This window comes from Prunus persica, chromosome G1, assembly GCF_000346465.2.
Source record: "Prunus persica cultivar Lovell chromosome G1, Prunus_persica_NCBIv2, whole genome shotgun sequence".
In the NCBI taxonomy this organism is placed as follows: Eukaryota; Viridiplantae; Streptophyta; class Magnoliopsida; order Rosales; family Rosaceae; genus Prunus; species Prunus persica.
The window spans coordinates 10,631,154-10,654,036 of NC_034009.1; the positions used below are offsets into that span (position 1 = coordinate 10,631,154).

Sequence of the window (22,883 nt, forward strand, 5' to 3'; positions counted from 1 at the left end):
ACATACCTAGCAATTTTTTATTCATTAATCTCATACATATAAATAAAATTAATCTCATGTGAATAGTAATTGCCCTTGGGTTACCATGAAAATGAGTAGAAAATCTCAAAAAATTTGCTAGGTTGTGCACTATTTATGGGAACAGTAACTGTCTTTGCATGCTCTTGCCTTTTACCATGACAAATGGATATAAGTGCTCTTATTATAGCTCGTTTGGGACCATTATAGTTAAGGTCAATTAAGTCGAATCCATTACATTTTTCTTGCTAATACTTGTATAAGTAGTGAAGTCTAGAAGTTTGGTTTATAAAGTAAGAATTATGCTAACTTCAGTCGTACACGCATTCCCCTTATCTATTTTGACTGAGCAAACCCTCTATGGAAAGGTCACAGTAAGTGTAAGGGTCCAATTTTGTACAATAGCCATTTCTGTTTTGTTATCGGGCTATTTCTTATCTGGGCCTGAAGTTCTAGGCCTTCAAAAAAAAAAATTTCCAAAGTCACACACAGACTAGAAAGATTGACTAGCGAAAAAACGAAAACAATAAGAAAATTGCAATATACTCAAAGTTTTGATGCTTTTCCCACCCATTCACAGCTGCTTCGTCTCAATGTGACTCTCTAAAGAGAAAGTACTCGTGTGTAAAATGAAACTTCAATTTCCATGCCTCAAAGTCATGGCCCTGACAACAAAGCATCAACTTCATGTATCAGGTGTGTCTGCATGAGCCAGCCTTCTGGGTAAGTTCACCATTTCCACACACCGTCGGTGCCTTTAGCCATAAAATACAAAAACCCCATTTTCAAAATCTCTCTCTCTCTCTCTCTCTCTCTCTCTCTCTCTCATGCTCACTATACGCGTAATAAGTTAACTGGACCCAAAGTCCTCCCCACCATACAGAAAATAGAAGCACATCCAAGAAAAGCTATCATCACTTTAATATCAACTCTCTCTTTTTCTTTCTCCAAATAAATGACAAAAAGAAAGTTTCATCCATCATCCCATCAACACAAATATAAAACCCTTTTCTTTTGAATCCTTGAGTCACCCAAGTAGCAAACATTATAATATAAACACCATCCACATCAACTTTTGCCTTCTCCAATCACACACCTTGAAAAAAACACTTCATCCAACCAAACGCGTCCAAAGCAAAACCCTATACATTTTCACCACCACTATATCTCTCCAGGTCTCCATCCGCCTCCCATTTTTAACCAAAACAAAAGTCATACAAAAAAAAAAAAACCACAAAAATGATAGATCAAGAGAGACAAGCTGGAACTGCGCCCCATGGGATTCTACTGGCAGTTGTGGTTGTGGCAGTGATCGTGGTGCCGTTTTTTCTCGGTGACCAAGGCGAGGCCATAACCGAAGGCATTTCTGAGCTCTTGAGCCCTGTGGGTCTTCTTCTCTTGCCCATTATTCTCCTCCTCGCCATCCAGTTTCTGTCTTCGGATCGCGGCTCTTTCGTCTCCTCCATGTTCTCAAACGGGGAGCCTGACACCATTCACAGGGTCAGCGGCTCCCCTGTTGGCGTTGCATTGTTTCTCGTCCTCATCCTTTTCCTTCTTTACAACCGGATATCGATCTTCGGCGGCGGCGACGACGATGAGTGATGATTAGCAACATGTCAACATGGTAATTAGCATGGATCTGGCTTTGGAGGATTTTATTTATAAATTAATTATACCGTCTAGAAAGGGATACGAGTATTGGGGTACGTACTTGAGCTTCTTTTTCATATATGAAATGAACATGGGTGGGGATGATTTGTAATTAGAGCGAATACCAAGCTGAGGAGTGGAATTTCACGGTGATAGTTTGAGGGTATTTTGGTCATTCTGAATAGTTGAGGAGGGCTTTTGACATGTCGGTGCGCCGAGGCGCGGTGTTTTGCCCTCTTCGGCTCCCTCTTAGACCACTTTGCTTTTTGTCGTTTTGTGAGCTTCGTTCGCTTTGCGACTTGCCTGCCTGCCTCCTTCACGCTTGCACGTGGACGCTCCTTTTTATTTCATCTCTTTTACTTTTTAATGCATTCTATTTCGTTTACCAAAATTGATGATGTTATTTTATTTATAATGCATATAATTAACAATTTTCATTAGACTTTAATTATATATATTTTTTAAATACAAGCGATTGAAGGAGAGAATTTTACACAAATATTTATTGGATATTTAGGTATTTCAAATCTCTGTCTACACGGACGGACGGAGGTAGAACTCAACTAACTGAGATGTACTCATTGACTAATTATATTTAATTTAAGTACCGATGAAATGGGTAATGCAAATCTTGTGAATCTCAGATTCTGAAGAAAGTGAACTGCAACGTAATGTTTTGCTTTTTCTTCCTTTTGAAAAAAAGAAACAACTTTTGAAGACGAGGTTGGTTTGTTGAACTGAAATCTGGAATATAGTTTTTCTTTTGGGTAAATATTGAATAGGAAAAGGCGAATATGCATCTAATATATTGGCAGTGGCAGATGCAGTGGACCGACATAACATGTGGAGGAGGGTCTTCTGTAGGGTGATATTTTTGTAATTCTCCATTTTATAAGCACCACTCGTGAACGTGGGTGGGTTCAGAAATCTAAATCTGCTATTGTGAATAAATTGGGGATTGTGTGGTGATGTGAGGAGCTTATAAAAATAAGGAAGCAATTTCATACCAACAAAGAAGATTCATAAACAGATATGAGTGAGATGCATAAATCTGTGAAATTTTTTTAGAAAAACAATGTTTATCTTCAGATTGTATGAAGTCTAGTTTTGATCAATCAAGTAAAAGTGCTTTCAAGGAAAGTAGGCTGCCCAAGCTCATAAAACTCACGTAGGGAGGTAACTTAAAGATCTCATCAAGTTCAATGAACATGAAAAAATCCATGTTGTTTCCTTCAGAACTATAAATCAGTGCAGATAAGAGATTCGATATGTTCTTACTCATCACATGACAGTAGTGCCCATTTGCGTTGATGCTGTGAATGTGTCCATGGCGAGCATACTCTTGCAAAGCGTTGCTGCACGGTGAGGATTAAACTGCTCTCTAACAAGTCGCTTGAAAATCAAGATAGCACATAAATGACCAATAATGCCAACCAAGAAAACAAAGTCTTTCCTCAGATGCTAACAACGTGCATGATTGCTCAGAGATTGGTCAAGGGCAAAGAAATACACTAAACAGTCATTAAGAAACAAAATAACAACTAATGATATGGGCTTGATGTTTAAGTTGCACATAAATATGCTTACTTTCTGAAATAAATACAACCAAATGGTAAATGGAAACTGCATGGTCTGATAAAAAGAATATAAAGAAATTTTTGTGTTTCTTCAGTGAAAAAACTCATTATCACAAACCTATTGCTCAAGTTTCATAATATTTCGTAACTACTAGTATTGACCTCCCAGGTAATTGCCAAAGCTGTGTACACTATTATTTCTAACCAAATAAATGCCATTAGGGTGTTGAAAACCCTCGCTACCAGCATCCTGGACAACATCTGCACACAGCTGTATGGCCAACAAGTCATGTTGAGGAAAGGCAATCCTTGGTGACTTCCAAAGAACTCGTCCCCAGCATTTACAATATTAACCAGTTGTACTCTCACGTCCATGCTCAACATCATAGTGGCACTAAAGCTACATCAACATCAGCCGTATAGCCTCTGCTTGATAAAAACAAAAATAAAAACAAAATACACAATATCTTCAAAATGATGAACAGAAAGAAATGCAAGATCAAACAACAAACAAACGGAACACATGAATTCAAAACATTTTTTCTTTTTACACACTAAAACAAGAGCTCTCAAAGAGTATACCCAAACACAGAAAATAAATGGTTTAGAGGATGCATAACACAAGCCAAGTAGCGATTGGCAAAGGGCCTTCACCTTTTCTTCATAATATATGACAGTTAGCAACATCAAGATGGGTAATAGTATCAGTTTTCCAGTAAAAGTAGAATCTTAATTGACTAAACTAGATAAATTCAAGATTTGAACAACAGAGAGATACTTAGGAATAAATGTGTTTGAACGGCGGCTTGAATTGATACAGAAATGGGGACAAGTAGGAGACAAAAATAACTTCCCACACTATCTTATTTGGTACACTATGATTAAAAGGAAAACTGATTTAGGGTTTGGAACTGCGATTTAGGTCTACTTGATGAATTATGTTTCAAAGGGCTTAAATTTGGTGTACGGTTGATGAAAAACATGAAGGGTGCAGTAATTTCTGGACAGCAACTCAACTTAGGAGCTGGGGATTGAATGAAGTGCACCAAAAAAATAAATAAGGATGTTAAACTCCTATAGAGAATCATGTGATTCACACAAGAGGTCCACATGGTAAAGGTGCTTTAAATAAGACAATGATATAAGACAATCTGTTTAAATTTATAATTCAACAAGTAGAGCGACTTATTAATTTCTTTTTTTCTTTTTTTCGGTAAAAGCCAAGATTAGGACAGTGGAAGATGATTTATAATCAAGCACACAACGAGCAGGTAAAAACCATAGATTTCTTTCTTTTCGTAACATGAAATATCATATCTTACCTTCACACTACTCCAAGGTTATTCAACTTATCGCAGTGAGGGGTAGGCAGATTCTTACTCCAGTGACGCCTTTGAAGTTCAACCCGACAGTAGTGTAGAAGCACATTCTTGTAATCCTTGATAACATGGTTCTCTATGTTAGATCGAGCAACACTTCCAAGGGGATAATTTTCATCAAATGCTTCTGATTTAACATAAAATTCCACTCCATGTTTCTCTGTTGTCTTGGGAATCTGGTAGTTGTAAGTCTTCTGCAAAGAGTAGTTAGGCTCTGAAAAGGGAAGATATGCCAGCAATACAATTACCAAGAACGGTAATAGTTGAATAAGAACCATGATATTAGGTCCCCCTCCCTGAACCTCCTCCCTCTGATGGCCAGCAGTTCTACTAGTTCTATAAACATGACTTGTCCGAAACATGTCTGATTGACCAAAGAACGCCCTAAATATCTCATCAGGGTCGAAATCATCATCAAACAAATCATGCCCAGCTCTCCTCCTCCTCCTCCTCACATTGTGTTGCTGGTTGTACTCAAATTCATCAACCAAACCAGTCTGATCATACTGCCTCCTTGAATCTCCATCACTCAAACACTTGAAAGCCTTGCTTACTATCTTAAATGCCTCTTCCGAACCGGGAGCCTTGTTCTTATCAGGATGAACTTTCAATGACAATTTCCTATAAGCCTTCCTAATGTCCTCAACTGAGCAAGTCTTTTCCACGCCAAGAATGGCATAATAGTCTTTGTTTCTCTTAATCTTCCTGATCAACTGAACATGCTCTTCGGTATAACTAACTTCCCCATTCAAACCTTGGCCCAATTTCTCCACACCAGGCTCATTCTTAATCTCAGTAGCACCCTTTTCACCAATGGAAGATGCAGGAGACCCCGAATCGATCTTCTCACACGCAGCCAAAAGTTCATTAACTTGCAAACTCTGATTAAGGCGTCGCGCTATTTTGATAAATTTGAGCGCACGCCCTTTGTTACCGGACGCAATTGCTTCTTCAGCAATGCGAACGCATTTCAAAGCTTCATCCTTGTTACCATCCATTATCAAAGACCTACCTTATAATTCAAACCCAATTCTCAAATTTCGATTACGACAAGAAATGCTAGCATTGACAAACCAATGTTCAAATTGGGGAAGTACCAAACTCAATTCCAAGCCCCAAATGGAGGTTTCAGATTTCAATTATCCCATCCGTGAATTCAATATATGCCCTAATTCAAAGGAAATGCCGATTAGATTTTGATGAATCAGTTCATGTTCATGCATGTATACATATTGTGGAAACAATCACAGAGAAGCATACCTTTTGAAATCGATCGAAGCCTCGAAACAACGCCAGCATGTATATGTGAGAGGAGAGAGAGAGAGAGAGAGAGAGAGAGAGAGAGAGAGAGAGAGGGGTTTGGAAATTGGACTCGGACAGAAAGCACCGGACCAACAGCAGAGGAGTGTGGTGCGTCAAAGGACTCAAAGCACCAAGCCTAATTTTGATCACCACCATGAATGGTCATCTTCCCAATTAGATCATGCCACGTCGTTCATGGAGCAATGACTAAAAATGGGTCTTTTTTATTTTATTTTTTAATTTCCAATTTGTTTTAGTTTTTATTTTATCTTTTTGACTCCATGACAAAAATACCCGGCCCAAACTGCCCATGACATTGGTTGTGAACAAAGAAAATAGGAAACTAACAATGAAGTGGAAGCAATTTACAAGAGGGATCAGAGAATGTTTTCATTAATTTACAATGATTAAGCGTTAAATTACTGATTAGTTTATCTACTCTGTTTTTATATTTACATCAAAGTACAAAGGAAAGACCAAACAAGTATACAAAACCAAACTTGCAGGCTTTCATTTCATGGGTTGGTGTCTTTAATTCTCTTCATTAAAGTCAAAGTTCTGTCTTTTCCTCACAGATTCTAAGACGTCAAAGGGAAGATCACTGTGACCGCTGCGTCCTCCTTGGCATGTCTTGAGTTTAGGCACGCTCAGAGCGCTAAGAGGCGGTGACTGTAACCCCTTGTTCACTTCCTTGAGCACTGACCTTGCTGTGGCTTCAGCAGCTGCATCAGCCATTGCTGAGGCCAATTGTGAGTCACCTTGGAGTTTGCTACCAAACTTGTTTTGGGCATGTCTTACACTCTCAATCTTAGATACAACGGGCGAGTTGAAGCTAATTGTTTTCTTGCTGTTGGCAACAGCCTCAGCAGCTGTTGATTTGGCCTTTGCTGCTTCATACTTCTGCATGTCATATATGAGCTCTTTCTGGAGCTGCTTATCGGCAACCAATATGTCTTCAATCTCATTCTTGTAATCCTTGAGGATGATACGGAGGCATTCCATGAGGGAGCCAATGAGGGGGCTGTTTTTTATTTCCAATAGCCTTTTCAGCTCTATAAAGATGGGTACTGTGTTTTGGATGAGGCCCTTTTTTACTGCTTGAGTTATCCTTCCCTTGGCAGATGCTCCACCATTATCACCGCCTTCTTCATCAATGTCTCCAGTGTCAGCTGATGATCCTCGGTTGGATGGAATTCGGATCTCTTTGCAGGCGAGAATTTGGAAAGCATCCTGGTCCGGAAATTAAGAAAGCATATTTCAAATAAAACAGGCAAGTAGCAAATACAAACACATTAATATTAGCCATGATTAAAAGGAAACTAAATTAGAGAATCTAGAAATATATCTGCTCTTCAAAACCATTAAAAGGACTGAACTGGAAGGCACACATATGTTAAAATAAGTTCTGTTGGGTATGTAAACATGTCAATACATTGAATTGCAATTATGCATATTCCACAGAAATCAGCTACCATATGCCGTAACATGCAACAAGTTTTTGAACACCATGAGGCAAATACCTTGAGAACAGACTGCCCAGTAATATCATCTATATAGAGCATACCATCAGATGCTGCAGCAAGAATCTCTGCACATAACTTTGCAAAGGTAGCCAATAAGTGCTCTGGAGCCATTTGTTTTAGCAAAGTAACATAGATCTGCATTCTTTTAGACCTTGAATTTTCATCATTGCCCCTGAGAACAACAAAATAAACTGTATATAAAATCTAATCCCATCTGTGAAGCTGCTTTCCTTTCAGTTCATTATAGACACACCTACCTGATGGAAAAAAGCCGGCTCTCTGCTCGTGATCCCTGAGCATTACTGTGTCCATTGTGGAGATGGCAGTCATTCAGAACAAAAATTGCTTCTACAAAACTGTTATATCCTAGAAGTGGTGCCTTGACTAAAAAAAAATCATGCAGAACAGTCAAATCTCAATGACAAACATATACATTAATTTCACAACTGCAAAACAAGAGAAAACCTTGAACCTTTCAGAATATTGTTAAAGAGAAAATTAGCAAGCTGCCTTATCTTCTCTGACTCATCAACAAGGGACAAAAGAAATCTAAGGAACATAACTCCTCTCCACTTCACATAGTCCCTCTGAATTTGACAATATAGTATGAAACATAGAATTAGTAATCTAACCAAATCATCAAAATGGAAATGTTAAGCCATAGGACTAACATATACCTGCAACAATCTCGAGAGAAGTATAAATGTCTGCCTTCTTACAAGTTCGCATGGATCACGGAGACACTTTGTGATCTTTGGTATATAACTGTTGACTTCAAGAAAAACTATTGAGAAATTTATAAAGCAAAACAATAATTCACCTCTAAGTCTTCATAGGTAGTTTAAATGCAAAGATATTAGTTGACTCTAGTTCATTTAAGTTACATTTTTACAGGCTTACCTATCAACTAAAGCAGTGTAGCGAACACAAAAATCTGCCATCATCACTACCAAATTGTTGCGAAGTGCTGCACTATCACTCTTTTCAAGTTCCTACAGAATCTTGTGAGATTTGGAACTCAATTACGTCTTTGGACAAAAGAAAAGGATTTATTTAAAAGAAACAGATAGTTTTGAAACTGCTGACGCACACACACATATGATAAATATATAATTATCTAATTATATATACGTCACAATCAATTGGTAAGGGTGTAAACCTGGCAGGCTACAGAAGAACAAGATTGTTAGCAAAACATTTTCTAGGTTATAGGTTCCATAGAAATCTGGAGCATCTTGTCAAGGCCACATGTCAATAAGCTGTTTTCAAAAAGCATTTAAAGCTGTATAACATAAATAATGCAAAGTCAATGACCAAACCTTCACAAACAGAGGGATATAACTCTTTGCAATTTTTCCATCTGCAAGGCAAATCTTCCCCAAAGTCAGCCATGCTTGGATGTACAAAGACGGGGCTGTCTGATTTACAGAGCTTTTGGGCCTTGTTAATTTATCAGCTTTTGGATCAGAATTCCCAGAAGTGATTATGGTGTATAGTAGTGGAATGGCGGTGGTCATATCAGCAGATGGACAGATGATAACCAAAGACCCAATGGTGTAAGCTGCTGTGACTGCTTCTGACAATGACCTCGACATGGCCATAGCTCTCTTGCCTTTTCTAGTCCCACTTCTAGGTGGCGTAAAGAAGTCTCCTTTTCTTTTTGCATCTGAATCATCCAAAATAAACTTCTCTAAAATCTGAGAAGCTTTTGAGATAAGCTGGTGTGCCCATTTCATAACAAGGGTATCAGCCTCCTCTGAGTTTGAAGCCTTCCGCTTGCACAATGTTCTGAGTGCTTTTACATGAGCATTAATCTGTCATCAAATAAATCAAAGCAACTAATTTAAAAAGCACATGTTAAATAATAGAGAAAAGGGGGAAATAAAAACCATATGTATTAGCAAGTTGGTGCTGACTATGCATAGTTCTCTACACGTAGCTATTTTATTGTCATATGCTCATGGCTAAATGCACATCTCCCCACACTCGTACCAAGTAAGCTCATAAAAGCAGCACTCAGTATAAGCATAGGAAAATTCAATTCTCTCAATTATTTGTTCAACATTTCCACCATATTCTTTCACTAGTGCCTCCTCTGATACAAATGTAAACATAAGTAGTAGTTTACAATTCAAAAAGTGAAATGAAACTCTGATTAGAGATTATCTAATGGAAGCAATCTACTTGTTATTCACTCTTCAGATTAGTCATGCAAACAGGATGAACAGGACCAACTTTGCCTAGAGTGAAAAACGTTGTTTCTAGCTTCATAAAGAATTCAGTTCATTTAGCTGGAAATCATTCAAAAATATATATATGAAACATCATGAGCATGTTCAATCTCTCTATCCAGATAAGTTGAGCTTAACACTGAGTGAGTGCTTGAGTACTTCAACCCGCAAGGCAAGCAGGCAAACTAATGTACTGACCAACGAAGTATTGAACAAATATACTGATACCAACAGATGAGTACCTCTGTTGAATGCATGTTGAAATCTTCAATTCTTTTGAGCATATTATGAGCTAAATCTGCTGCAAGTTCAGGGGGCAGCTCAACAGAAACATTAGAGATTGTCTGTAAGAGAAAAACACGATCCCCAGCCCAAGCAACAGAAGTGGAATCTATACCATCTTCCTCTTCACATGCATATCCTTGTGCAAATGGGCTTTGAATTTCCCCTCCCATGCCATACTTGTCAAAGAGCTCCCAATGATGATGGAGAAACTCCCAGTTGACTGCTTTTGCAAGGTATGCTGACACCTCTGATAGAAGAAACCAAGAGCCAGGTGGGGCTGTCCATTTCTCTATTGGCATGGATTTACTGAGCCACAGAGACTCAGATGTCCTTATGATATTCTGAAGAGAAATAGCAAATTTGTGCTTCATCAATTTCTTCTTTCCCAGGTTTGTGCAAATTTTCTTCACCCAAGGTGTCACCTCTCCATTGCAAATCTCTTTCAAAAGACTCAAAACTCCTTCAGGAAACACTGAGTCAACATCCATTTCCAAATCTTTTGCTTTATTTGAATTACGAAACCTGGATTCATCATGAAGAGGACTAACAGACGCTGTAGATACCCGTTCCAATACCAGTTCTAGAAACAAGTTCTCACATTCTTCTTGAATGCTAGACTCGTTATCAGCAATTAAGCGTGGAACAGAGTGTAGCCACTCAGTAGCCACCCTTTCATCCAGGAATGTTCTGAAGGCCTACAAAGTCAATGCAGAGTTCTAACATATAAGATCAGGTATTCCACAAAAAATAAATTCATAACAGGCACAATTCAAAAGGAAAAGTAAATAGATCAGGAGAATACATACTTATTCTGACACAGGCATTAAAATAAAGTAATTTCCACTAAGAGAAGCTTAATGAAGTGTATTTCTGATTATGTATATCGTTAATTCTCTTTTTCTTTCAGAAATTATGTATCTTGTCGAAACCATTAAAATCCCAAAGTTTAACCTACCCACTAAGAATATTGCAACACTTTGATCCAAATTGTCAGCAAATGCAGATGTGCCTCTACAAAGTGTGGTTAACAGAAACGTAATTGAGAATTTTCAATAAAACATAATCAGATTTCTGAAAGTGTCTTATACAAGACAACCATAATGAGCTAGATTTTGTGTTCCAGGTGGCTGGAAAGAAGTTAACAGGGTAACCCTTTTAAGATCAAAACCAAGATCAGTGCCCAAAAGTATACGTTGTTCAAAAATATAAATGGAATACATGGAACTTCGGAGGCTATACAAAGTATACGACCAATTAGATGCCATACTTAATAACATCAACTACACAAAGTATACAAACCAATCAGAAACCAAAATTATTATCTTTAACTAAAACATCAGCTCAATGAAGAGAGGTTAGATGAAGCACAACATAAAATTTACCGCTGAAAGAGCTGAAATTGCTGTTTTACGTATGCTAACAAGTGGATCAGAACAAGCCATGCCCATTGTCTTGAGCAAGCCTCCATCAAAGTCACTACCTAGAATGGCTATCAACTTGGTAATTAAAAGAAGTGCAGCCTTCCTTACACCTGCCTTCTCATCCATGCACCTTTTAATTAAAATTTCATTCATCCAACCCTTCGGCCTTTGGTCACTTGCATTGCCAAGCCCCATAACTTCTTCCAGCACAGCCTGACCCCTATCATCACCTGACAATAAGCCCACCAGCTGTGACAAGTTTGACAAAGCACGGCCTCGAACTCCAGCAACTACATCTGAACAACGTTGAATCAAAGCCTCTAAGCATTTCAGACCCAATGAATCGTTCACTTCACTTTCTGAATTCAACCCCAATGTATCTCTCAACGATGTCACTAGCACCAGAATAAGGTCAACAGCCAAGAGCCTCAAGCTAGCTTTCCCTTGAGTCATCTTCACTACATAACCCACAAACCCCATTTGGTCCTCAAATTCCAAAAATCTAACAATTTCCATGATAGACTCTACAGCCAAAGCCCGGGGCTCAGACTTCTCCGGTGCCTTTTGAACCAAGTACCTCGGAAAATTCACCACTGCTTTCCTGACTCTATCAAGCGTCTTGGCCGCACTCATCATTCGATTCGTCACGAACCCCAATGCAAATGCCCGCACTTGAGATTTATGCTGAAGAATCATCGGAGACAATGACTTCAACACCTCGGCTGCAATGTTAGCTTGGTCCTCATGCTCAGGTATGAACACTTTAAGCAAAATCTGCGAGCACAGATCGGTTAGTCTGCTATAACTGCCTGAATTACCGCATACTTCAAGCGCCATCACTGGAATTTCAGCCACAGTTTGAACCAAAGACTTCAAACTATCCGGAAAGCGGTCCAAATGAATCAACCCCATTACAAGTTCCAACCTTTCAAGAACAGTAAACAAGACCCTCACATCAAATTCACTCTCTTCCCCATCACAATCTTCATCGTGAGAACTCTGGGCACAATTCTTCAAACCCCGATTTCTGATGCGGCCCTTTCTCTTCTTATTAGCGGCAACGTGGGACCCATGGCTGGATTCACCTGGAGGACGATGCTTGAGGGACCGGCGAATGGATTGGAGGAGAGAGAGAAAGTCCATGGGGTTGAAGAGAGTGCAGACAGGGGAATTGGGTGAGAGGAGAAGAGAGAGGTAGACTTTGGAGGCTGAAAGGGCGAGATGGGTACGGCCCAAATCCATGGCGGAGGCGATCGGACGGACGAGATTGGACAAAGAGAGGGACTTGGAGGAGAGCTCGTCGTGGAGGCGGTCCATGAGTTCAGGGTCATCGTCGGTGAGGGCGTTGTCTAAGAGGGTTTGAAGGTCTGAGAGGGTGGAATCGGAGATGGGTAGGGTTTGGCGGTCTGAGGGGTTTTCAGAGTGGCGGAGTTCTTCGAGCTCTGTGACTATTCGAGTTATGGCTTCCTCCATGGCTATTTGGTTTGAGGTCACCACCACTGGGAAAATGGATGGCTGCAGGAGGCCCCCTTTCTCTCTCTGGTTGGCCCTGGTTTTCAAATTTTGGGTTTCCCGCTCTTCTTCTTTTTTTTTTTTTTGGAAGAAAATGCCGAGTTTTCAGACGAAAAAAAAATTTAAACAAAAATGAAAGTAACGCTATTGTTAATTAGTTATCACCTCATCCTTGTACGGAGATAATATTCTGTACGTTTAATTTCTGATTTATTTGTCAATTAATTACCAAAACTTTTGTGAATTATTAATAAAGTTGAGTAGAAAATGAGGTGACTTGTGAAATAAGTATAGCCAAGTTAAGTGCAAAAGGAGATGACGAATGGGCGGCAGGGATCCCAATCCTCAGCATTTAGCTTTTGTGCATTTATCTGCATTTTGATAAAGCTTTTGTGCATTTATCTGCATTTTGATAAATCTAAACTGCTCAACCAATCTAACGACTTAACACATGACATGTCATTAAATTTTTAAAACATATTTTTTTTATTTCCACAAGTGATGTTCTACCTTAACAGCATTAACGTTAGATTGGTTGAGTGGTGCTAAGTCGTGTGTTGGAAATAACGTTAGACTACCTTATCTGCATTTTGGAAATTAAAAAAATATATTTTAAAAGTTTAATGACATGTCGTGTGTTAAGTCGTTAGATTGGTTGAGCATTTACCGAAATGCAAATAAATACACATAAGCTAAATACAAAGGCTCAGGATCCGGTTGGCAGTGTGTCTTATAAGAAAAATGTAATTGAAGCTTTGGGGTTCAAGATTTTGAAAGATGTGATGTCTAAAACACACACTGTTTGGAACCCAAAAATTGAGTTAAAATAGTTTATGGTGGAAGATGCTTCTAATAAAGTAGCTATATCGAGTTGCACTTGAAAAGTTGTTACTGATTCAAGATTTAGATCCCTTGACCGAAAAAAAAGGCCAAATGCCCATGTAGTTTGTTGGATTTTTCACTTTTATCCATGTAGTTTTAATCCTCACAATTTAACCCATGTAGTTCGATATCATTGCAATTCAAGGAGACGTTCAAATTTCATTCGATTCGAAGCTTTATCCAGTTCCAACCCCAGACTGATTCTGTTGAGTCAACATGCTCGGTATCCTTGAGTGAGTTGAGTAAAGCAAACTCCCTGCTTGGACGAGCACCAGGGAACGGGAGAATTACCACTACCGCTGGCAGTCCAGAATCCAGTCCAGATGCTGATTCATTTCTAAGTGTCATTGAATTGCAAGGAATTTAAAACTACATAGATAAAATTGAAACTAACGGGACCAAAGTGGTAAACAAACAAACTACATAGACCAAAAATGACTTTACGCCTGAAAACAAAACTAAAAAACCCCATATTCAAGAACACATATTAGTTATTGGATTTTCAATGACTTACCCATCTAATCAGCTCCAATGCCAACACCGACTGGTATAGAATCAAAGTCGAACTTGACTTTGGTCGTTTGGATGTGGCAATAAGTGCTCCACAGTACATCACATTGGCAAGGATGCGAAAGTTAAAAAAAGAGTTTGCACAAAGCAAATTTTTTTTCTTTCGTTGGTTGCATAAAACAAATTTAGTCCATACCATATGGCATCAACTAACCAGCCATACATTTCTAGGGCTGAAACTAACACCTTCATAGCCTCAAGTTTTGCAGTTATGGTTTCTCATCCTTGAAGTTTATGCTTTTCATAGGAAGAACATTTTGCACCTGCGGTAATAATTATTCAAGGCTAGCAACTTAGCTTTTTTTTCCCTCTCTCGGACATTTCAGTTCAGCCTGCTATCAAGCGTACTCATTAATGTCCGGGAGCAGTGAACCAGTGTCTTCAGGAAATAGTTGGAGAGGTTCGACTGCATTTCGTTCCTGGACATGGTGATGACTGTGAGTTGCTGCTTCTGACAGGTTAGAGTTGAGGTTCACAGACCATGAAAAGGAGTTCCCAGTCTGTTCAACTAGCGAAGGTGCTGTGTACTCTGCTGGAAACCAGCCCCTCAATCCATTTGATCTTCTCATGTAAGCGTCTGCAGCAGATGAAGAGGAATTGGTTGGTGTCTGCTGCATCCTTCGTAAGTTGGAATAAACTGGATCATTGCTTCCTTGATAACCCAAACCAAATGGAGATTCAGTAGCAATTTGAACAAGCATCCTACAAGGAAAAGGTGCATGTAAGATATTTAAGGCGCAGTGTAAAGTAGCAAGGCTAAGAAAAATGAGGGTCAATGAACACAATGCAGGTCCAGAGTGACTTGGGATATTTTAATAACATGATGTATCCCTCATGAGCCATGACATTATTCCAGCATAACCAAGCCTGGCCCATCGGTTTTTCTCAGGTTTATTTCAAATAATAAATGTTATCTATGAAGCTAAAAGCACATGCCATTACTCTCATATTTATAAAAGCGTTCATATTAGATGTGATTGGCTGACCTTGGTCGAAATCCGCATTGTCAGCTCAATTAACTCAGGTACGGATAATGAACGTTGAGTTTATCAAAAGCTTACCCACGCTCAACGATTCGAGGAACAAATGGTTCATTTGGCATAGCATGAAAATCAAGCCCAGCACTCAAGGTTGCAGATCTAACTGAAGCCCAATTTGCACCACTGGTATGGTCACCCCTTGAAAACGAATTGATACAGGTATCACATATGAAAGGATCACATCTCCAGTTAACCCGGGAAGTAAATACCCCACTGTGTACAGGAGGGACATTCAATTGATGGCTGGTATTAGGATTACCAGCAAAGACGGCATAGGGGTCAACGAAATTCCCATCTGCATCTTCAATATGTAGTTCTAAGTCTGTTGTTAAACAAGTTTTCTATTAACTGGTTATTTAAATTTAAGGTGGGAGCAGAAGAAAATGAACTTACAGCCAGGTGATGGTAACCTTGTTTCCCTGCAAGTTTCAAAACATCCACATGTAAAACAAAGACCAAAAAATACATAAACCATAACATCTTTAGTAATTATTATCTCCAATCTCAATAAACTGCCGGGAAATAGAGGTGAATTTCATGATTCTTGAAAACCTAGGACAATTAAACTTTCTGCGTACACTATCAGTTTCCTTTCAATTTGTTTATTTATTTTTTCATTCAAAGATGAACACAGAAATCATCTCTCTTTACGGTCCTATACCTTGGACCCAAACCTCTAGAATACAATCAGAATCTAATCAATCTGATTATTTCTGTTTTCAGATAACAGCTACTAAATAATCTGCACTAAAAAGCAACAAATATGGTATTTCGGCCAGATGTTAAAAATCACTTAAAAACACATTACATTTACATTGAATTTATTTATCTGGGTTATTCATTTTTCCGTAAGTTTGGGATAAATGTTTCCGCATGAAAGACTCAGCAACTAAATACACCAGAGGAGAAATTCAGCCTCTTGACTAGAAATAATCAAGGACATTAGATAGAGGTATCCTTGAGCTTCAAACTTACTTTTGGTATGGGTATTTAGAAGACTCATAAACAATATCAATTGGCAAAATAAAAATGAGGACTCATGCAGCAGGCAATGCCCAATATGGTATTGGGGGACCAAAGGAAGATGGAACTGAGAATAATTTGGACGAAGGAAGCCTCTTCAATAATTCCAATAATCCCATTCTTTAGAGATGGCCCTTCTCAAGTTCTATCATAGAATCCCCTTGTTTACTATAGACTCACTTCTAGACATTTCAATGCAACTGCTACCTAGGCAAACTTGTAATTCCATTATAGTAGTTCATCAATAGCATATCCCCACCAAGTAAACAGCATTACCATAGCATAAAGATAACCACACAAGCAACACAAAAATTCATTTCAGATGGGATATATCAGCATCTCAAAGGGAAAGAATCCAAGCACAACTAGCAACTACTAATTGAAGTCCTGGGCTACAAGTTTTTTTAACTCATCAATCTGACAACCTATTAGATGAACACATAAACAACACGCATTCACATAGTACAATTTAATATCTAGAGTTGAAGTTTTTATAGTTAACTAAAAACACAACTTTCACATGCCACTGATAGCCCAAAACTATTCTAGGCTTAACAATTCCCAGTAATTAATGTTTAAGATCAATAAATATTCAAGTGATATTGAAGATAGTATAATGGCAAATTTTAACACAAAAATGAAGCAAAAGGAAAGTAAAGACCTTGCACAGGAGAAATAATGCTTACCAAGTATAGTGACGTACAAAAGTTCCATTTCCCTGAAACATCCACAAATGTATTTACAAATTAAGACGAACGACTTAGAGAAACTGATGATCACATCAAGTGATGTACTTATACATATATATATATATTTATATATAATATGACAACGAATCATGGAAAAAAAACATTGAACATCCAGGTATGGCTAATAAAACCATGAAAACATGTTGCAAAGATTATATTCCGTGTGTGTGTTATGATGAAAAATACAAATTGCTTGGTGATGAAAAAGAACAAAGTAATCTAAAATTCTGTATATGAGGCAGAATCAGTCACACATTTGTTGATATTTCGAGGCCGAACCAAAAACTGATAGCATAAAATGACATTTTAAGTGTCCTCAGTTGGTTTTACACATAATTTCCTTAACCAGTTCTGTTACTCAATGCACCCACTAAAGCAAGTCAAAATGAGCGAGAAAAATAAGTGTTCGCAGCCTTGAGGAAACTATAAATTGGTACAAAAGTAATTAAATTATAAGTAGTCTTTGCTTTTACCATGTCAATGAAATCCACAGGCTCCTCATCCATCCCCTCATATAAGTCAGGCTCAGGGCTACCATTCTCAAAACACCTCCATACACCATTCTCAATCTCGCGGCAATTTGGGCATTCCATGACACCTTTTACATTGAATGCAGAACCGATGCAATCTGAAGAAAAAGGAAAGCACATGACATCAGAAAAAATAACAAAATTCCACGAACAGACAAAATTAAGTAAATATTTCATGATTTAGGAGGTTAACTTTTTTTCAGCAGCCAAAAGGTGTAAGGTGAAAACCTACCAAACCTAGGAAATGTGACACTCTACTATCATTCATAAATGCCTTTCTTTTTGTGACCTTATATCATACCGTAATTCTCACAAGGCGTGTATTAGCACCTAGGAGATAAGCATAAACCAAGACACAAATCAATATTTAGACCAAAAGTCATTTTGAACTTCATTAGGATTTAGGAGTTTCCATAGCTCACCCATAAAAGCTAATATGCCTTCGTAAATGTACATGTATACACACAAACACACCCCATGTTAGACATGTCTACAAATGATAAATCCTACTTTTAAAACAGCCAATTCGTCGAACAGCTTAGGCACATAGAGTCACAAAACAAATTTTACGCAACCCGATTCGTTTTCCTGATCCAAAGTCAAACAGTACAGAGTTTTTTTTCTTTCTTTCATGAATTACAGGACACCGACTATTGAGCTCATAGTTCCAATACACACACCAGCATACCTTCATCAAATACCAGAAAAAGAAAATAGTAACAGCAATTAAAACACTAATGACATCAACAACAATAATAACAGTGACAATCATTTCTATGGAACCCTGTAATAATCATTAACAATAATTTTGAAAAAAAAATATATACACATATATCATTTAGTAAAGAAATAACAGAAAATAAAAGAAAAATATTTAAAAGTTGGCGAAGTCTATGTGATTTACTCACCGAGATGAAACGAGTGAGAGCAGCGAAGCCTGACGACAGTACGGCCACAGTCATCGGAGACGTCGTCCATGCAGATGGAGCACTTGACAGTCGAGGAAGACGAAGCGGGCGACGTCGCGTTGTCCATTTGCGCCCGAGCAAAGAAAACACCCACAGAGACTGAGAGTATGTGAGAAGAAGAGCAGAGCAGAGGATGAAGAAGAAGAAGAAGCAAAGAAAGGGGCGCAGTGGCACAGACATTTATACAGCCAGAGAATCATTGCTCCTCAGGAAGAACCAAATGGGCTGTCACCCGCGTCTATATATGGTAACTTGTCAATGGGAGTGGCAAGTATATCTATTTCAAATCCGGAGATTTGGTTCCCCTGCGGTCGAGTCCATGGGAAGTGATCACATTGGCGATGGTGTGGCAAACACGTGGAGGGTTTTCGTATATGTTGTTTGATGATTGGGTGGTCTATGCTTGGTTTTATTTATTGAAAAGATAATAAATAAAAAATAGAATACACATGGCAACGTCTATTAATTACGTAACATGACATATCAGCTGTCACATAAAATAATCAATTAAAATGATCAATATTATGTCTAAATAGCATTACTCTTAAATTATTAATAAGTATTCTTCGTTGTGACAGCTCACGTCAGTGTGTCGTTACTTGAACATTCTACAAGCTTTATCCAGATCCTCGTGAAATTGGTGTGAAGGCCAGGGCTATCTGATGTAATTTCCTTGTTTGTCTTGGGCATTTGGTCAGCCAAAAAGAAAATGAAATCGGTTGTGAGAAAACATATTCTCACTTGAGCTTTCGTGCAGTGGGTCAATAGTTCTTATTCAATGAGGAACTTTCAAATACACAAAAGTGTAATTTAGCATGGCACAACTCAGTAAGTTGGAACCAATCTCACAATATAATTTCATGAAGTTTAGACGAGTAAGGGGATTGATTTCAACATAGTTGTTTGTGCCATTCACTGTCCTTTTGTCGGTTCTCGTTTAAGATTGGATTTCAAGTGATTATAGTAGAAGCCTAAAAAAAAATCAAATAGAATCAATCAAATACACCAACCCAAAATCGAACCAAATCGATTATTATAATTGGTTTAGTTTTCAATTTTAAGGGTGAAACAGACACAAACAAACCGTGCGTACCCCAAATTCCCACATAATTTCCCAAATTTATACAAATGAAAATCTTGAGTTGGACAAGATTTCGGGTTACACTTAACTCAAATTTAGATTTGGCATTCTTGACTGGAGATGGTCTACCTAAGTTAACCAGCCTATATTGCCAAATTAACGAGGCCTAGTTGGCTGGCCCAAATAATTTCTAGACCCAATTAAGGAAACTAGAACTGGACCGACAAGACTACCCGAAAAACCTGGTTTTACAATTTTACTAGGACTTGGAACCAAAAACCTGGTTTTACAGTTTTATTAGAAAGGGCATAACAGGAATTTGAGAGAAAAAACAAGTCCTTTCCCGTAATTTTTGAGTTGCGTAGCATATTCGTGTTCTCGGCCAAACCCTCGCCTATAAATTCCAGTTGACGAAGGCTCTTGAAACCCTCTCTTGCTCTCTAGTTGCTGCGTCGCTCTCTCCTCTCAAATCCCTAGTAAATCTTGTTGGGGCGATCCGAGAGAAAGACTCTGCTGCAAACATGTTGGTTTACCAAGACCTCCTCACTGGTAATTTCCCCCGTTATTTTATTTTCCCCCTCTCTGTCTTAAATTAGGGTTTTAGTTTTGTTCATATTAGTTTTCAGGGATGATACGAAGTTAGATCTCTGTTAAATCTCCAAATTTTAGGTTAGGCTAGGGATCTGATTTTGTTCACTGGCGCCCAATTTTCACTACTGCCGTATTTGTCTTGTTGTTTCACAAATTTCTTGATCTATAGCTGCTGTATTTATTTTGTGTTGATTATGTGCAAGTTTTGTTTTATGTAATCAGCTACTGGGCTGCATGTTGTGTATATTTTGTCAAGCTACTGAATTGTTCTGTTCCAACTGATTTAAAAAAACCTAATTAGTAGTTTTAATCAGTATTTCAATGGCTTTCGAACTATTTTTTATATTTTTGTTTGCATATGCATGTGATGTGGTTGGTGGAAGATGTTTGGATTGAATATAGCTTTGTCATCATGACGCAACTCTAAAACTTTGATGGGTTAACTAAGTACTTTAACTTAGATACTTTTATAAGTTTGTTTGTGATGTTCTTCTTGTTCGATCTGATTTTTTTTATTGAGCTTATATATATCGAAGCTCTCGTTTCAAGTTGTTGACCAATTTTAGTGTATTCATACTAGGTGATGAGCTTCTCTCGGACTCGTTTCCATACAAGGAAGTCCATAATGGAGTGTTGTGGGAAGTTGATGGAAAGGTAGGTTCATCAATTTTGAACTTAACAAGCTTAACAGATGGTTCTCGCAATGATTTTAATTTATTCGCGTAACTCAAACTTTGCAAGTAGAAAATAAAGTCGGATGATGTATTTAATGTGTGGGTATCAGGGTGGTTGTATTGAGCTCTGCTGTTTTATCTTAACTTCTACTGTTGCACAGTTGATTAAATGTAAGTTTGTATGATTGTTGTCTCCAGTGGGTTGTGCAAGGAGCAGTTGATGTAGACATTGGTGCAAATCCCTCTGCTGAAGGTGGTGGGGAAGATGAGGGTGTTGATGATCAAACCGTGAAGGTGGTTGACATCGTTGACACATTTAGGCTTCAGGTATGTAGTGCCCGCTGTTCTGTTGGCCCCGAAACTTTGTCTCGGATTAGGAATTTTATTGTTATTGCCTGATGCTTGCAGGAGCAACCTCCTTTCGACAAGAAGCAGTTTGTCACATGGGTGAAGAGGTACATCAAACTGTTGACACCCAAGCTGGAGGGGGAGAAACAAGAGGAATTCAAGAAGAACATTGAGGGAGCAACCAAGTTTCTGCTTTCGAAGCTCAGTGACCTCCAATTGTAAGTTTTGTTGGTCCCTTTAGTGATTTACCATGTTAGTCATCCCGTCGGTAGAATACTTTGGCACTTGCTATCATTGTGGAATTTTTACTCGAAAAAAGATACAAGCATTGAATCACATGTTCTTTTGCAGCTTTGTTGGGGAGAGCATGCATGATGATGGCGGTTTGGTGTTTGCCTACTACAAGGAGGGTGCCACTGACCCAACATTTATCTACTTTGCGCATGGTTTGAGGGAGGTCAAGTGCTAAGTATTGGCACAGCTGGCTTCAAGCAGAATGCTTGTTGTAATCCTAGTCTATATTGTTGCTTTTTTTTTTTTCTTCTCTAAATTGGGGAATCAGGAGTCTATTTTTGCTTGTTTTCTTTAGAATGTTTTGCATTTGGTGACTTGAGGCTTTATGCCACCTTCTATCTCGGTTTTTAATGGTATTTTCGAATTTCGACTTGGATTTCTAATTTATTTGGCTCTATGTTTTGATTGAGAAATAAGAATAATATTGTATTCTAGATTTTAGCAGCTCCAAATCTTCATTCTTATCTATGCATGCATTTGTATGTTATATCATCTATATGTTATATAATTCATAAATCTACAGGCTGTTTTTGGGTTTGTTTATAGAAATTAAATAATGTAGGGTTTATCTATAATATTAGTGTTAAAAATAGATATATGATTAAATATCACTAAAAAAAATTATGGGCTGTTTTTGGGTTTGTTTATAAAAATTAAATGGTGTAGGGTTTATATATAATATTAATGTTAAAAATGGGTATATGATTAAATATCATTAAAAAAATTATGGGTTATTTTTGGGTTTGTTTTTAGAAATTAAATGGTGTAGGATTTATATATAATATTAATGTTAAAAATGGATATATGATTAAATATCACTAAAAAAAATCATGGTTCATTCATTACTGTGACAAATGCAAATGGGTCTGCAGTACGATGTAGACGGTGGAACTGTAGAAGCTTGTGCACCTGTACAGAGCTTTGGTACTTGACCTTGGCTAGTTGAATTATCAGTTTAACAACTTTGTAACAAACTCTCTTGTAGTTCAAGTGATTAAGAAATAAGTTTTAGTTCAAGTGATTAAGAAATAAGTTTTAGTTCAACCGAAAAAAGAAATGGGTTTGCGACTTAAGCGGTTAAGAGGGATATCGATCAATTTTTCAGAATTGTTAGATAATTATTGTGAAGTTAAAGGAGGTATGATGTTATTTTTGCCAAGAGTAAGATGATTGGGGAAGAAAGTCACATTATACAATCCACTAGATGGCTACGAAGTGCAATTCATTCATTCCAT

General features: G+C 38.0%; 5 protein-coding genes across 8 annotated transcripts; 2 read left to right on the forward strand and 3 right to left on the reverse strand.

The window, feature by feature from the left end:
- On the forward strand, nucleotides 861-2,116 carry LOC18791715. Its single transcript, XM_007225783.2, has one exon. It carries the CDS (start codon nucleotides 1,258-1,260, stop codon nucleotides 1,618-1,620), a length of 363 nt encoding a protein of 120 aa, XP_007225845.1. The 5' UTR covers nucleotides 861-1,257; the 3' UTR covers nucleotides 1,621-2,116.
- On the reverse strand, nucleotides 3,183-6,221 carry LOC18792211 (chaperone protein dnaJ 49). Its single transcript, XM_007222206.2, has 3 exons — nucleotides 5,885-6,221; nucleotides 4,568-5,792; nucleotides 3,183-3,671 (listed from the first exon to the last, which is right to left on the reverse strand). The coding sequence occupies exon 2, from the start codon at nucleotides 5,620-5,622 to the stop codon at nucleotides 4,570-4,572; it is 1,053 nt and encodes a 350-aa protein (XP_007222268.1). The 5' UTR covers nucleotides 5,623-5,792; nucleotides 5,885-6,221; the 3' UTR covers nucleotides 3,183-3,671; nucleotides 4,568-4,569.
- On the reverse strand, nucleotides 6,304-13,161 carry LOC18788775 (condensin-2 complex subunit D3). 2 transcript variants are annotated; one of them, XM_007225395.2, is made up of 9 exons: nucleotides 11,348-12,859; nucleotides 9,923-10,660; nucleotides 8,769-9,263; nucleotides 8,350-8,441; nucleotides 8,127-8,214; nucleotides 7,922-8,036; nucleotides 7,707-7,833; nucleotides 7,447-7,621; nucleotides 6,304-7,156 (listed from the first exon to the last, which is right to left on the reverse strand). In XM_007225395.2, the coding sequence occupies exons 1-9, from the start codon at nucleotides 12,857-12,859 to the stop codon at nucleotides 6,458-6,460; spliced, it is 4,041 nt and encodes a 1,346-aa protein (XP_007225457.1). In that variant the 3' UTR covers nucleotides 6,304-6,457. The 2 variants fall into 2 exon arrangements, with proteins under 2 accessions (XP_007225457.1, XP_020414296.1); XM_020558707.1 differs by having other exon boundaries at nucleotides 6,989-7,156; nucleotides 7,491-7,621; nucleotides 11,348-13,161.
- Nucleotides 14,331-18,887, reverse strand: LOC18791848. 3 transcript variants are annotated; one of them, XM_020559456.1, is made up of 6 exons: nucleotides 18,601-18,887; nucleotides 17,636-17,790; nucleotides 17,100-17,131; nucleotides 15,784-15,809; nucleotides 15,412-15,685; nucleotides 14,331-15,052 (listed from the first exon to the last, which is right to left on the reverse strand). In XM_020559456.1, the coding sequence occupies exons 1-6, from the start codon at nucleotides 18,725-18,727 to the stop codon at nucleotides 14,689-14,691; spliced, it is 978 nt and encodes a 325-aa protein (XP_020415045.1). In that variant the 5' UTR covers nucleotides 18,728-18,887; the 3' UTR covers nucleotides 14,331-14,688. The 3 variants fall into 3 exon arrangements, with proteins under 3 accessions (XP_020415045.1, XP_020415034.1, XP_020415031.1); XM_020559445.1 differs by having other exon boundaries at nucleotides 15,412-15,691; XM_020559442.1 differs by having other exon boundaries at nucleotides 15,412-15,712.
- LOC18792736 (translationally-controlled tumor protein homolog) lies at nucleotides 20,158-22,092 on the forward strand. The gene is made up of 5 exons (XM_020554248.1): nucleotides 20,158-20,290; nucleotides 20,913-20,986; nucleotides 21,205-21,333; nucleotides 21,415-21,572; nucleotides 21,706-22,092. Exons 1-5 carry the CDS (start codon nucleotides 20,263-20,265, stop codon nucleotides 21,821-21,823), a joined length of 507 nt encoding a protein of 168 aa, XP_020409837.1. The 5' UTR covers nucleotides 20,158-20,262; the 3' UTR covers nucleotides 21,824-22,092.